Source organism: Megascapheus bottae, chromosome 25 (assembly GCF_031878675.1).
Source record: "Megascapheus bottae isolate mThoBot1 chromosome 25, mThoBot2.hap1, whole genome shotgun sequence".
NCBI lineage: Eukaryota > Metazoa > Chordata > Mammalia > Rodentia > Geomyidae > Megascapheus > Megascapheus bottae.
This window is the reverse complement of record NC_143533.1, coordinates 7520003-7534908: the sequence shown is the minus strand read 5'-3', so window position 1 is coordinate 7534908 and position 14906 is coordinate 7520003. Positions and strand designations below refer to the sequence as shown.

The following is a 14906-nucleotide window of genomic DNA, read 5'->3' as shown; positions in this document are numbered from 1 at the left end:
AAGGCTAGAGTTCTACCACCTGAGCCACAGCACCACTTCTAGCTTTTTCTATATATGTGGTACTGAGGAACCAAACCTAGGTCTTCATGCATGCCAGGCAAGTACTCTACCAGTAGGCCAAACTCCCAGGCCCTGCATACTTACTTTCACAGCAGTTTGATAAGGAAAGTATCCCCATTTGTCCTGGAGAAACTGATGGCTCAGAAATTTGTGTGTTTATGTATGTGAGAAGGAAGGTGGAAAATTTTTTGCTTTTAGTGTCTTTTCATGTTCATAGAGCTAATAAATGATGGTAACTGGCTTTAAACCTATGTCTGACTTCCAGCCCAAAGCTTTTAGTCACACACAGACAAACCACAAATTCTTGTGGAAATCCCACAAGAATCCCCGCCTTCCCCTACCCCCTTCATCTTACTATTGCTGGTGCAGCAGGCTTTTCATTTTCCACACAGACTGGGAAGGAACACAGTGTATAAGTGCATACAAGTCAGCTGCACAGGCCTTTGCCTACAAACTTTATTCACGCTCATGCTCTGAGAGAAAATTTTTTGGATCTGTGGAGTGATAGATTTCAGTACCTTTCTCAATTTAATACTCCATCATTTGGCTAAATCTATTAATTTTCTAAATGCTGTCATTTAGTTACCTTTGCAATCAGCTGCAGCATTAAAAATAGTGAACAAAATTAGATAGGGGCTCGGTAGCTCACACCTGTAATCCTAGCTAACTCAGGATGTTGAGATCTGAGAATTATAGTCCAAACCCAGCCCTGGAAGATAAATCCAAAATATTCTTATTTCCAATTAATCAATATATTTCCAGTTAACCAATAACAAGTGGTAGAGCGTTAGCTTTGAGTGGAAAAAACTAAGCCTGCCTTGAACAAACAAGCTAAACAAGAGTGAGAGGCCCTGAATTAAATTTCTAGCACTAGTACAAACAAAAAAGTAGTGAACAATTAAGCACTTTTTCTTTTTGCTTAAGCAACCATTTTGTTTGTCTAGGATTCTTTTTATTAGTCTTCTGTTCCAGACTGACTGCTGGTGAATTCCCTTTTAAGCAGTGAGTGTTAGAATAGGCTAGCCTGATAGTTCAACACTCCACTGTTGAGGAAACAGCTGGAGGCATGGCTCAGTAGTATGATTACCTGCTAAGCAAGTGCTAGGTACTGAGTTCAAACTCCAAATCCTATTGAACAAACAAAAACAAATCCTGTTTCTTATTCTATGAACATAATTGAACAAGGCCTATGTAGGTTCGACTCCTGAGCTCTCTGGGCGGCTAGATACTTGGCACACTAGAGTTCAAACAAAGCTGCTTTTATTATTCATATTACCAAGAAGATACCAGCAACATCTGGCAAGAAAATACCAGCAACATCAAGCCAAGTACACTATGTGATCACTTTTGGGTATTTCAAAGGCCCTTGGGGATCTTGTAATCTTTCAGAATATTTTCCAAGCATCCGTTATTATTCCATAACATTGTACATGCTGCAGATTCAGCATGATGATTCACTTGTATCTATGATTTTTCTAGAAAATGCCTTACAAAGAATAAACCTTCATTAGCAGCATGGTATCTTATCTTTTGAAAGCAGAAAGCAATTCATGTATTGGAAATTTAGAGATCATTCTGACCAAAAGATCTGGTCTAGTTTCTTCATTTTCTGGTTCCAGTTGGTGTATTTTCTAATTAGTATAGCAGCATGTCACCACAATCCCTGGGAAAATTGTGATCATTTACATATTTTTCCTTAGCTCTGAGAATGACTTAGAACGTTTTCTTCCAGCTCAGTGGCTATTTTCACAATACTGCCAAAGATGAGTTTGAGGTATGGAAGAAGACAGGAGAAGGAAAATTGTCTCCCCAAGTTAAATGAAAGCCAGGGTACCCCTTCTGAGGGCCTATAATAATCAGCTCTACAAGCTGTGGGTTTGTGTGTCCTATTGATTTAATATGCTTCTAATCAGTACATAAAGCTATGGGCCTGCAGTGCTAATTTTTCATATGCTTACAAAGTACCCTTTGATTTTCTGTCACTCGTTAATTACAGCGGTTTGCCATTAAATAGGAAGCTTTGTGTAAACTAATTACTAGGTAATCATTGTCTACTGCAAGCGGGCTGTTTTGTACCTTTTATTTTATTCTAAAAAAATGCACAGCTCTCACAGTCTGGAAACACTCTACCTTCCAGCCATTAGCTCTCACTAATTCATAGCATTATTGTGGTGAGAGTGGAGGAGTTGTAATTGTTGTGGTATCAGAGCTGTTAATTACCGGAGTAAACAGTTGAAATGGTGCCAAGGTCTATTGTAGAAGGCAGAGAAAGGGAGGTTTAAATGTTACTCCCGCCATCTGGGGACTGGAGAAGAGGCAAATGCTTGGAAACAGCAGTGAGGCGCTAGCGCTAGTTCAGCTCTAGGGTTGGTGGCCATATGGATCCAGAATATTTTGAATCAATTGAATTTAACTGCCAGTGTTCCCTCCCCCCAACCCCACTATAACAGCGTGGAAGGAAGGAATAAAGCAAAAGATGAGAGAAACGAGAATTGGTTAGTGTTTTTCTTGCATCCAGGAAGTCCCCCTTGGAGTTCTTTTGGAAATATCTGCTATGCTGAAAAACACAGAATGGGCATGAGGATTTGGAACAGATTCAAAATGAAGGTTGTTTTCTTCTTCTTCCCCTCCCCCCTCTCTCTTTTTTTCTCTCTCTCTCCTTGGATAGCAACTGTGCCATTTGCCCTCAGTAAGCCCATGGTTGTCCTTGAGAAGACTTGGACTTTCTGTCAGTGTGCCAGATCCAACAACAAAAGCAAAATCCTCACTTTGGAGCACACTGATTTATTATTCTGACAGGGTCTGTAGAAAGAAAGCTACCGGTGTATATGTGGCTGCATCTGTATATGTGGCATTCATCAGGAGGTTTGGAAATACCAAAGGAGGTCCAGCTCCTCATTCTGATGAAGAAATGTAGCTGCCTGCCCTTTCTTTTATGTAAAATTAAAATATAAAATCTCCCGATACTCTCATTTCATTCTAATGACTTACTCTCTTCTTTTCCAACTGTTCAAATAAAAAACCAAGTCCAATGTGCAAACTTTTTCTTTTGTCTTTAATTTTCTTTTTCTCTTTCTTCTTTTCTTTCTGTATCAGAACTCAGTGCCTGGAAGCTGTCCCTTAGCTTTTTTTTTTTTTTTTTTTTCATCAAGACTGGAGCTCTGCCACTTGAGCCATAGCTCCACTTCCAGCTTGTTGGTGATTAATTGGAGATAAAAGTTTCATGGACTTTCCTGGCCAGGCTGGCTTTGAACCAATCTCAGCCTCCTGTTTAGCTAGGATTATGAGTATGAGCTGTCAGTGCCCGGTTTAACATTGGCAATTTTCTTAATCAGTGATATTTAGAACTGAGAAGAAAGAAACTACTTACACTAATGATAATTATAATCACTTAGGTTGATTTTTAAAACTGCATAGTTTCAGCTTTAAAATATCACATAATCTTTAAAACGTATGTATTTACTTGGTGTCACTCTTAGATGATTTCAATATAATTTCCTTGAAAACGTTTTTCCACCGTTAAAAATCCGTGTACATCACCAGCCACTTGCTGCTGTAACTACTTTTAATATTGTTCCCCAAATGTGATCATATTCTTCTCTTTTAAAACCACCCTGGATTACAGTATTTATTTCTAATTGATCCTTTAGCAGATGTTAAAGTCATTTGAGGATGTTAATGTAAAGAATCCTTTAAAAGAGAGAGAGATCATAGCTACACCACAATCCAAGGACAGTGTTCAGCCTTCTGTGGTAGTGACTTTTATCTTGGGAGAAAAATTCTTTTCTTTTGTTAGTATATGTGCAAAGTTTAACTCAGAATTTTTAGAAGCACTTAATCTTTATCTATGGAAACTCCCAGCATGCAGCATGACAGGGTGAGCCTGGAAAGGAAAGCTCAGCTCCCTGCAGTGAGAGGAAGAGAAACAGCAGCCTAAGTGCTGGGAAGTTTCAGAAAATGAGCCTCTCTTGTGTTTTGGTCGGGAGGGAAGAGGCATTTGTGCTACGCCTTGAAATAGAATCACAACATATGTGCCTCAGTTGGACAAGTCAAATCAGCTGCGAGGCCTGCATGTCAGTACAAGGTGGAAGCCTAGAAAATGAGGGCCAGACTCCTCGAGAAGCAGCCAGTGGATAATGCTACCCAAGTATAGAATTATATACCGCATTTTCGCCATTCTGTTTAATGAGAGCCGCCACCGCAGCGAATCACTTGCCACACACCCGAAATGGGCCATTAGCTATCAAGGGAAAATTGTCTTTGCTGCTTTCAGCAGATGGAGCAAATATTTTACAAAGCAATTTTACATACCAAAACCATTTGTGTGCCTTGGAACGTGGGTTGTTTTACATTATGGCACCTTCCACAGCAGCATAATTTTCCATCTCATCGAAGGCAAACTTGGCATTTTTTATTTTTTTTAATTCTCAATTAACAATTAAACATAGAGTATTAAGGCAGTCCTTAAACTTTAAGTAGGTGTGGGAAGTAGTTTATGACTTGTAGGATACATTTTATTTCTTTTTTTTTTCTTCCCTTCATTCTCTCAGTGTGTTTTTATACTCTGCAGAGTGACTATTGCTAATGATCTTAATGGAAAGAAGTGAATGAAAACTTCTCTACAGGATAGGAGTGCCAGCACATTGGGTGATCAGAGAATTTGCTGGCTTAAAACATCCATCATCAATTGTAGGGACACAGTTTGCTCTCTCCCCTCATTCATAGCAGTTTAAAAATATGGAAAGTTTATGTAACAGAAATCCAACTCAGAGTGGCTTTACAAATAAAGAGAGTTGAATGCTGGTGGAAGCTGAGATTTGAGGATCACATTTAAAGACAGCCTGGTTGAAAAAGTTTGTGAGATACTTAAGCATCAGTTAAACACCAAAAAGCCAGAAGTAGATTTTTTGCTCAAGTGGTAGAGTGTTAGCCTTGAGTGAAAAAGCTAAGCAATAGCACCCAGGCTCTCAGCTCAAGCCCAAGTACTAGCAAAAAGGAAAGAAAAAGAAAGGAAGGAAGGAAGGAAGGAGAAAGGGAGAGAAGGAGGGAGAAAAGTTATTGTCTCAGGTATCTGAAAAATCCAAAGATTGTTCTGGTTTCAAACAAGGCTTAACCCAGTGACTCAATGATGTGCCAAGTTTCTTTCCATCTTTTCTCTGTCCTATGCATGAGGGTGGCTTCAACTTAAGGCTGACTAGTCACAGCCTTGTATAATGGCTCAAAGTGACTCTTAGAATTTTTCCTTGGTCAAGGAAATAGTAAGAGAAGAGCATACTGCTCCCCCACCCCCCAGAGGCCATAAATAAGTGCTTCCTAACTATTTTCTGTGGGTCATGGGGCTTGAACTCTGAGCCTGGGCATTGTCCCTGAGCTCTTCAGCTCAAGGCAACAACCCTATCCTTGAGCCAAGCCCTATTTCCCAGTTTTCTAGAGGTTAATGGAGATAAGAGTCTCAGGTCCTTTTGTGTCCAGGCTGGCTTTGAACCTTGATCCTCAGATCTCAGCCTCCTGAGTACATAGAATTACAGGCGTGAGCCACTGAGCCTGGCTCAGCTTCCTAATTTTATTGCCTTCACTAGTCAGGGGCTAGTGAGGATGGAATCTTTCTAGGTCAGTCTTCCATAGTAAAGAGTGAGGGAAGGGAAATTCCCGAAAGGAAGTTTGGGATATATTATCCTGGAAGAAGAGTCATTGATGCTGGGCAGCCAACAAAAGATGTCCGCCCTACCTTTTGTTTCATAACAGTTCGGATTTAGCATCATCTATGAATGATCTTATCTCACCCAGATTGGCTATTTTATGCTCGTGGATGGCAGAGTTACTGGTTATTGGATTCGAACCCAAGTTTTTCTGCATACTAGATGATAATGTCTACCTTAGACAGTGGTCATGAGATAGTAAATGATTGTACTATAGCCAGGCACCAGTGGCTCAGGCCTGTAATCCTGGCTATTCAGAAGGCTGAGCTCTGAGGATCATAGTTCAAGGCACAGTTCAAGCAAAAAGCCAGAAATGTACTTGTGGCTCAAGTGGTATAGTACCAGCCTTTAATGAAAAAACTCAGAGACAATTCCCGTGCCCTGAGTTTAAGACCTAATGCTAGCACACATACACACACAAAAAGGGGATAATGTAATTTTTGACCATTTATTTGTCATTCACAAGGGATTTATATATAATTACATATAATGTATGTATATGAAGTATTAATATATTGATATGTATATTAATTATTAATGTATATTACTATATAGTTCTATAGTACTTAGAACTACAGTTATATATTATATAAGTTATATATTATTAGTATAATTGATAACATTAATATATTATAAGTTATATTATAATAAAACATATTATATTTCTATTATGTATATAATTTCCCCCCTTTCCACACTCCATACTCTCTAGATCACTGACTGTGAGTGATCTGCTCAAGTTGATTACTGGCTCTCTGAAACAGACATACTTGTCCATCAATGTGACATTACTCACTGAAAATAACTTCGTAACTACTCTTCTCACACAGCTGTAAGATAGAAAAGATGCACTGCTAGTTCTGTCTTAGAACAGACATTCTATCACGTATATTCCTACTTCCTTACTTGAATGCATGAGCTGCAGGTATTTATTATTATTCATTATGTAGAGGTTAGATTAGTTCTCTTTTCATTGGTATAAGGCCATTCCTCAGTACAGTCCCTGTATTCCCCATCAGAGATGCTTTCAAATAAAGAAATGAATTAAACAGTGAGTACCATACACCCCTACTGCTTTTACCCCCTCTCCATGTCTTTCTCTTAGGGAGCTAATCACAGCCCCGAGCTGCCGCTGTAGACTGCAACATCGCACACTGATGTCTCTCTGCCAGCGCCTTCAGCTGTGTACTTCTCTCAGTGGGCCCTGATGCACCCCGCCCCACATTCCTGCCCCTAGGAATCAGCTCCTTTGTAGTGGCTTTGTGCATAGTGCACATGCTAAGCATCAGGTCAGAAATGGCTTACTTTGTAAACAGAGGCTATGGTGGCCACCTGGCACCCTGTCCAGATGCCTCACACGAGCCACAAGCCTTGAGTTAAAAATTGGCCTTCAACACGTTGCATCTGAGATGCTCCTTCAGAAATGTTACCTCATTCATCTAACAGGCGCTCTCAGAGGTAGAAAAATCCCATACAGTCCACCTAGGAATTCTTGGTCCTAGGCAGCAATGAATGAGCCTATATGGAGAGGTTCATATTTTCTCTTGTTCTCTAACTGCACCTATTAAGGACTTTGTTTCTATATCACCATTGTGATTTGTCCCCAAGTATTAGCTTCCCTGTGCTGGATGCTGGAGGGTCTGACTTGAAAGCCAGTGTCTTTGCCAAGTTGAGTGGGGGGGGGGGGGGGGCGGAGGAGAGATACTCACTGGTTCAGCACAGACTTCCTGGAGGAGATGTGGCTGGAACTACCTGAGAAAGGGTTGAGGAGTCAGCTAAGGGAGGAAGTAGGAGGGCAGCTTGTAGGAGGCTGGAGCTAAGGAGGGAGAGGTAGGACTACTGTAGGTCTAGAGGCTAGGTCACAGAGGCCTTCTGTGGTAGTACTGAGGAGTTGACACGAGCCTCAAGATGGAGAGCTGTATTCAAAATGTAGTAATAGGGTTTTTACTTCCTTTATTTTTCCTTCTTCATCTCCTTCCTTGGCAGAAATAACTCTCCCCAAATAGACACCTTATTCTCTAATGAAATTATTTAAAGATCAGAGCAAAGGTGTGCAGTGTTCGGGATACAAAGGGAAGGAAAGCCAGTCGCTTTGATCATGACCTTTCTTGTCTCGGCAACCAAGGTAGGGGAGACTTGCTGAATGAACTGTCTTCCCCAGTCCTCCTCAGCCAGCTTCTCTACACAGGGGAGGCAACCTGATCCCACTGAACCAAAGTCAGAAGAGGGCAAACTCCTCCATTTCTGTGATGTTTGTCAAGCATTTATTAAGCTAACTCATGAGATCCTCCCTTCCACCAGGACTTGCTGGATATTTCAGAAATTATTGAGATTATTTGGACCTGCTTAGCTATGTTCTCTGAGATGCTATTTTTATTATGGATTGGCAGTGGGCATTGTACCCAGAAACAACCAGATGTTCCAAAGAGTTGGTGGAAGGGGGAGGGGAGATAGGGGAAGATAAAAGACAATCACTTTTTAATGTTAGGGAAATTAGAAATAAATGAGTATGTAGATAATTTCCAAAATTGCAACCAACTCCACTGCCAAAACCCATTCCTTATAGATTTACTCTTTGAGTTTCCTGCCACCCAAAGTAAGTCTGAACTCTCCATGCCAGGGTCTCTATTTTGGGTGTGAATACTGTTCATCTAGTGCTCTGTCCTACATCAGGCAGAAATAACAACTAAAATGTGGTTTCTATTTGAAAACTTGAAGAAGAACATTATAATGCATGACATATAAAACTATTTTTTGTGTGTGTGCTGGTACTGGGCTTGAACTTAGGGCCTACGTGCTGTGCTTGAGCTTTTTCGCTCAAGGCTAGTACACTTGAGTCACAGCTCTACGTCTAGCTTTTTTTGCTGGTTAATTAGAAAAAAGGAGTCTCATGGACTTTCCTGCTTGGGCTGGCTTTAAACCACGATCCTCAGATTTCAGTCTTCTGCATAGCTAGAATTCTAGGCATGAGCCACAGATGCCCACCTCAAAAAACCTTTTTATCTAGGAAACCAAGACTTTTTAGATGAACAACCAGATTTGTCTTTCACTAGAGAATTTTTCAGTTCTCATCTTTCAGAGCTTCTGACAGGAGGCTCACCCCCATGGATTTTCTTTACTCATGATATAGAGCCAGCCTCACAGCTGGTTAGATAAGACTAGGAGCCTGGGAGAAAGTCAGGTAGACTGAATCTGTCTTCAAAACTTCCCTTCATCTAAAATTCCACCATTACAGCTTTAGTCCATAAATTAGATTTTGATGACAAATATACAGATGTCTACCAATAAATATATGAAAATGATATGCAGATATCTACCAACAAATAATACATAGACAAAAGTACAAAAGAAAGATGTTTATCAACTCCATTATTTCCCCTAAGGTTAACAGTTAGGATCTCAAGATAAAGATAAAAATGTTCCAAGGATCTTTACATAATGGGAAACTGAGGCCATTTGGGTACATTTTCCAAGGATATTCTATTGGTCTGGCAGCAGTAGATCTGAAACCTGAGTTTCCAGATACCCAGACAGATGGAGGCTTTTGGAGAGAAAAGGTAGAGTTAGCAACAATTTTTTTTTAAGTAGGCCAAAAATGACTTGGAAATATGAACACTGAAAATGGTTGGAAAAATAGAGAAAATGTTCAAAATGGCTTTCTGACTCTGGGTAAACAGTAACCACATTTTTTTTGTCTGTTGGAGGCCTGGTTTTTAATCACTCCACAAGCAGTTTTCATTTCTGTAGTAAAATTGCTTGTGGTTCTATTTAATTTGTTTCTGCAGGAGCCAGCTTTGCTGAAGATCTCCGAGGAGCTGGCGGGCGTTTTAGCACAGCACGCACAGCCAGTCAATGGGAAACGGTTCCCGACATGGAGTAAATTCCTCCATACATTTCTCAGTCAAGGTAAATAAGACTGCAAAGCTTCTATTGAAGATCAATCTACACAAGCTCAGGGTTCTCGTTTGGGGTCAGCCCAGGCCTATTTAAATACTCTGCATTGCCTGTGTTGATTTTTAGCAGTGTGTGCCTAGAGCTGACTGTCTTTCTTCTCCAAGCATTGCCTAAATATTTATCTTGCGCCCAGCCTCTTAAGTAAACAAGAACTGAGTGCACCAGCAGGCCATGTGTATCTCCAGATTCCAGGCTTTTTTTTTTTTTTTTTTTTTTTTTTGGTAGCACACTTCTTCTGAGAGGAGGGCTTTGCATCTGGACCTCATCCATGACCTGGAGCAAGATTCTCAAGCCCCCAAAGACCCAGTTTTCTTACCCTAAAGCATATAAATATAGAACGGGGGTGTAGCTCAAGAGGAAGAGTGCTTAATCAGCCCAAGGCCCTGAGTTCAACCTCACCACTGATAAAACAAAACAAAAAGAAAAGAAAAACCTACCCAGAACATATGGTTGTTAGGAGAATTCAATGAAATAGAGATATGAAAGTTTCTACCAGACAGATACATGAAAGGCTTTTAAGAAACTCAATTTCCCTTTCTGTTTTCTAGAACTAAAGTGGCCTCATGTTCCATTCCTTTAGGTAACATTTCCAAATTAAGACTCCTCTATAAAGCTAGGCACTGATGGCTCGTGCCTATAATACTAGCTACTCAAATGAGATCTGGGGAGCCCAGTTCAAAGCTAACCAAAGCAGGCAAATCTATGGAACTTGTATCTCCAGTCGTTCGGACAAAAAAAAAAGCCAGTAGTGGAACTGTGGTTCAAGTTGTGGAGCACTAGTCTTGAGTGAAAAAGCCAAGCCAAGCTCTGAGTTTTAAAAAATTCTCTAGGAGCCAGGGGCAATGACTCACGCCTATAATCCTAGCTACTCAGGAGGCTGAGATCTGAGGATTGAGGTTCAAAGCCAGGCTGGGCACCAAAAGTCCATGGGACTCTTAGCTCCAATTAACCACCAGAAAACCAGAAGTGGTGCTGTGGTTCAAGGGGTAGAGCGCGGTAGCCTTGAGCTGAAGAGCTTAGGGACAGTGCCCAGGTCCAGAGTTCAAGCCCCACAACTGACAAAAAAAATCCTCTAGGGTCCAAATCAGAGCCAATATCCATTGCTTTCCTCTTCTTCCTCCTCCTCCTCTTCTCCTCTTCCTCCTCCTCCTCTTCCACTTCCTCCTCCTGCCTCTTTCTTTTCCTCTTTCACCATTCTTATTTCTTAATGACACTGAGAGGTCCATGACTGACAAGGGAATGAATGGTACAGATGGTCTTTATCCCTTGGTCTAAAAATGCGCATGGGGGGAACTACCCAGAGTAGGAGACCTGGCTTAGAACGCATATATTCACCCATGTGAGCCATTTAAGTTATTTCTGCTCTACTCACTATGGCCAAGTGATCATAACACTAATGCTATAATGTCAGTGTATCATGGTGAAATGATGTTATGTCAAAGGGCAGCATTCATAATTCAATAATGATAGTAACAGATGTTATCCTACTACACAGATACAGTGCTCAATATCCCCCAGATGTTATCCTAAATATACACTTTTTTAATCCCCATGAAGTGAGTGTCATTATCAGAAAGGAGGAACCAGAGATACAAAAGATTAATTCACCCCCCAAACCACTCTGTTAATGAGTGGAAGAATTGTGTGCTACCTCTACGTTTGCTTTGAAGTCTTGATGAGAGTCAAGTCTATGGGAGAGGATCAAGAAGGATGGACAGTCTTTTAATTGTTGAATATACTTTCTGGGCACTGGGGAGGATTAGGGAATTATGTGTACAAAGTGTTGGATGCCAGTGATCTAACGAAAGTGCTGAAAGGGTATTTTGAAGGGAGGGAGGTACTACAATGCCTCTAATACCTTCTCTTCTCTAAAAGTCTGCATGTCTGCAGATTCCCTCATTGCCCACAGACAGGAAAGTGAAAGGACAATGCCTGCATAAATGGGAAACAATAAGGTACTTCCACAAGAATAATGTATTCAGAATAAAAGATTCTCCCCCCACCTCTGGTCTTTTTAAAAATGATCTTTTGAGTAGTTGTACAAAGAGGTTTCAATCCAGTATGTCATTTGATGAGTACAATGCATCCTGACCACGGTCGTCCCTTCCATCATCTCCTCCATGTCTCCCAACCCTACTCATTCCCTCAGTTTTCTTGCTTCCAATTTTTTTGCCAGTCCTGGGCTTGAGCTCAGAGCCTGAGCACTGTCCTTGGACTTTCTCAAGGCTAGAGCTCTACCATTTGAGCCTCGGCACCACTTCCAGCTTTTTTTCTATGTATGTGGTACCGAGGAATCGAACCCAGGTCTTCATGCATGCTAGGCAAGCACTTTAACCACTAGGCCAAACTCCTGGCCTCTTGCTTCCATTTTTATGTATGTAGTCTATCACTGCATTCTCTCACACTTCCTCCCTGCATTGGTCTGCCCCTCTCCTAAACTTCCCATCCCTCTTGACCATACATGATCAACTTCATGTTCAGTTCATGTTGAACTATAGGTGAGCTATTCCAAGGAGTTCTACCATTGGAACCCTCCCCTGTATGTACCATACTTTACTCAATCTGTGTATATATGCATATGACCCGACAGGTATTCTCATCTATGTTTATAACTCAGATCTAATTTCCACATATGAAAGAAAACATGTGCCTGTTGTCTCTCTGAGATTCCTTTTCTTTCTTTCTTTCTTTTTTGTGCCAGTCAGTCTTGGAACTTGAACTCAGGGTCTGAGTCCTATCCCTTGAACTTTTCTTTTGCTCAAAGCTAGTTCTCTACCACTTGAGCCACAGTTCTACTTCAGGCTTTTTTGGTGATTACTTGGAAATAAGAGTCTCAAGAATAATCTTGCTGAGACTGTCTTTGAATTGTGATCCTCAGCTTAGCCTCCTGGATAGCTAATCCGTATGAGCCACCAGTGCCCAGCTCTGATACTTTCTTCATTACCATCATTTTGAAGTCCATCCTTTTCTCTGTAAATGACTTCACACCGTTCTTCCTGATGGATGATGGATTTTTTTTAATTCAGTGAAGGAGGACCGTGAGGATCTCCAGATCTCTCTAGATAGGATATTAGGAAGTTTCCAGATCTTCCAAGGATGTCCCACAAAACCTTCTCGAAAAATGTTTTTCTGCTTTCTTCCTCAATCACACTGTGGCTATGGATGAGAGTCAGGGCAGGGTTTGCATTGTTTTCATGTGTGTGTGTAAGATACTGTACATCCCGCTCTTCCTCAGCTTTTTCAGTCACTTCTGGCACTCTACCACTTGACCTACGTCATACTTCCATGGTTAATTGGAGATAGTTTCTCCAATTGCTTGGGCTGGCTTAAAACCTCAACTTTCAGAACTCAGCCTGAGTATCTAGGATTATAGGCATAGCTAACAAATTGAAATTTGGAGATACAGGAAGTGACTTGGACAAAAATCACTGAGCAGGTAATTGGTGAATGGGAATACAAAGTTAGATGTTATGATTTTAGTATGTCTCAAAATTTGGCTTTTGTTAGTCTTGTGTTTTCAGTGGCTCTGATGGACTCTGAACTGAGTGCATACAGCAGGTTCTGTGCAAATGTTTTCTAGCTGAGCCACACAAATCCCTCTACCTTCCCTAACTTGAAGGTCTCCCTGTCCTGCTAATTCCCACCATTGCTTTTTTATTCCATTTCTGTTCTCTCAATTATGCTTATGGCTGCTTTATGTGCTACATTGTCATAGGATAATACAAAAAGCTATGCTTTTTGTGTGTGCCTGTGCTGGAGACTGAACTCAAGGCCTGGGCACTGTCCTTTAGCTTTTTTGCTTAAATCTGGGTCTCTACTATTTGAGGACTACTATTGTCATTGTTTTTGCTTTTGTTTAGAAAGGCATTCATTGCTTTGAAAGGATGTTTATGGTTCTGGTGCTGAGGCTAACAATACAGTATAATAAGTAATCTAATCTAGCAAGTAATAAAACATAATGATAATATATAGGCAACTACCCCCACTAAGTTAACTGAATCAGAAAGACATATCAATGTTTGTGTATTTTTGCCACGGTTTTATTGCATTTACCTTGCTAACTCCCCATAGACTGGAATTCAGGTGAGCTCACACATACTGGATGGAAGGCTTTGTCTGAAGAAAAGGACATCTTTGACTTAACCAAAGTCAAAGATTAGGGGTTGAGTATGTGCTCTCTAAAATAAGTTTTAACACTGAAACTTGACATTTATTAGGTCTATGATCTCTGACCAAAATTATAGAAAGTTAAGGAGCATGGCTTTGCTTGAAATACAAGGTGATTGCCTTTGAGGATTGCTGAGAACTGAGAACTTAACCATATATACATATATATGCATATATATACATACATCACACATATGTACATGCTAACATGAGGCTGTAACGTATCTACAGGCAGAGTCACCTCCCACCAGTCCTCTACCCACTGACTGTGAAGTAAAAGGCTGCTTTATCTGTCAGGTTGTGGAGGCCTCCTTTGTCCAGAGAATACATAGTCATTAACTTCATTTACTTTTGTGACAGTTCTGGGAAAGGAACTCATGACCTGGGCACTGTTTCTTGGTTTTCATACAGCACTCTACCACTTTAGCTTTTTCCTTGTTAATTGTAGAAAATATTCTCATGGATTTGTCTGTCCCAAGCTGGCTTGAAGGCATTCTCACACCTCAACCTCCTTACTAGTACAATTACAGGTATGAGCCACTGGCATGCAGGTGTTTTTATTTTTAAATTAAGTAATCTAACTCTGACCAAAACAATGGGGGAGGGACACATAAAGTAAGACTTACAAGGTAGACTTGAAAACAGAATGGTAATGTAATTTTTGTGACTAGCCTACAAAATCCACCAACAAAAAATTATTGTTCAAAAGATTACAAGATTCATGAACAATCAAGACAACAAATCCAATCCAAAAACCAACAACAAACTGGGAAAGGACCTCAGTGAGAGTAAAGAGATGGAGAACAAAAGAACCATTAAAGAAATGAAGATATAACTGACCAATGAAATAAAAATGGAAATACAGAAACAAAAAATACAGGCGGGCACCAGTAGTTCAAGCCTGTAGCCAGAGCCTCTCAGGAGGCTGAGATCTGAAGATCTTGGTTCAAAGCCAGACCGGGCACAGAAGTCCATGAGACTCTTATCTCCAATTAACCACCAGAAAACCAGAACTGGCACTGTGGC

General features: G+C 40.6%; 1 protein-coding gene across 8 annotated transcripts in view; it reads left to right on the top strand.

Moving 5' to 3' along the window:
• The window catches only part of Iqch (IQ motif containing H), a 206450-nt gene that overhangs the window by 134239 nt on the left and 57305 nt on the right, over window positions 1-14906 (top strand). For all 8 annotated transcript variants that reach the window (XM_090358130.1, XM_090358132.1, XM_090358133.1 and 5 more), the window contains one exon: window positions 9545-9665. In XM_090358130.1, the coding sequence (XP_090214256.1) occupies window positions 9545-9665 (121 nt within the window). The remainder of the gene's footprint in view (window positions 1-9544; window positions 9666-14906) is intronic.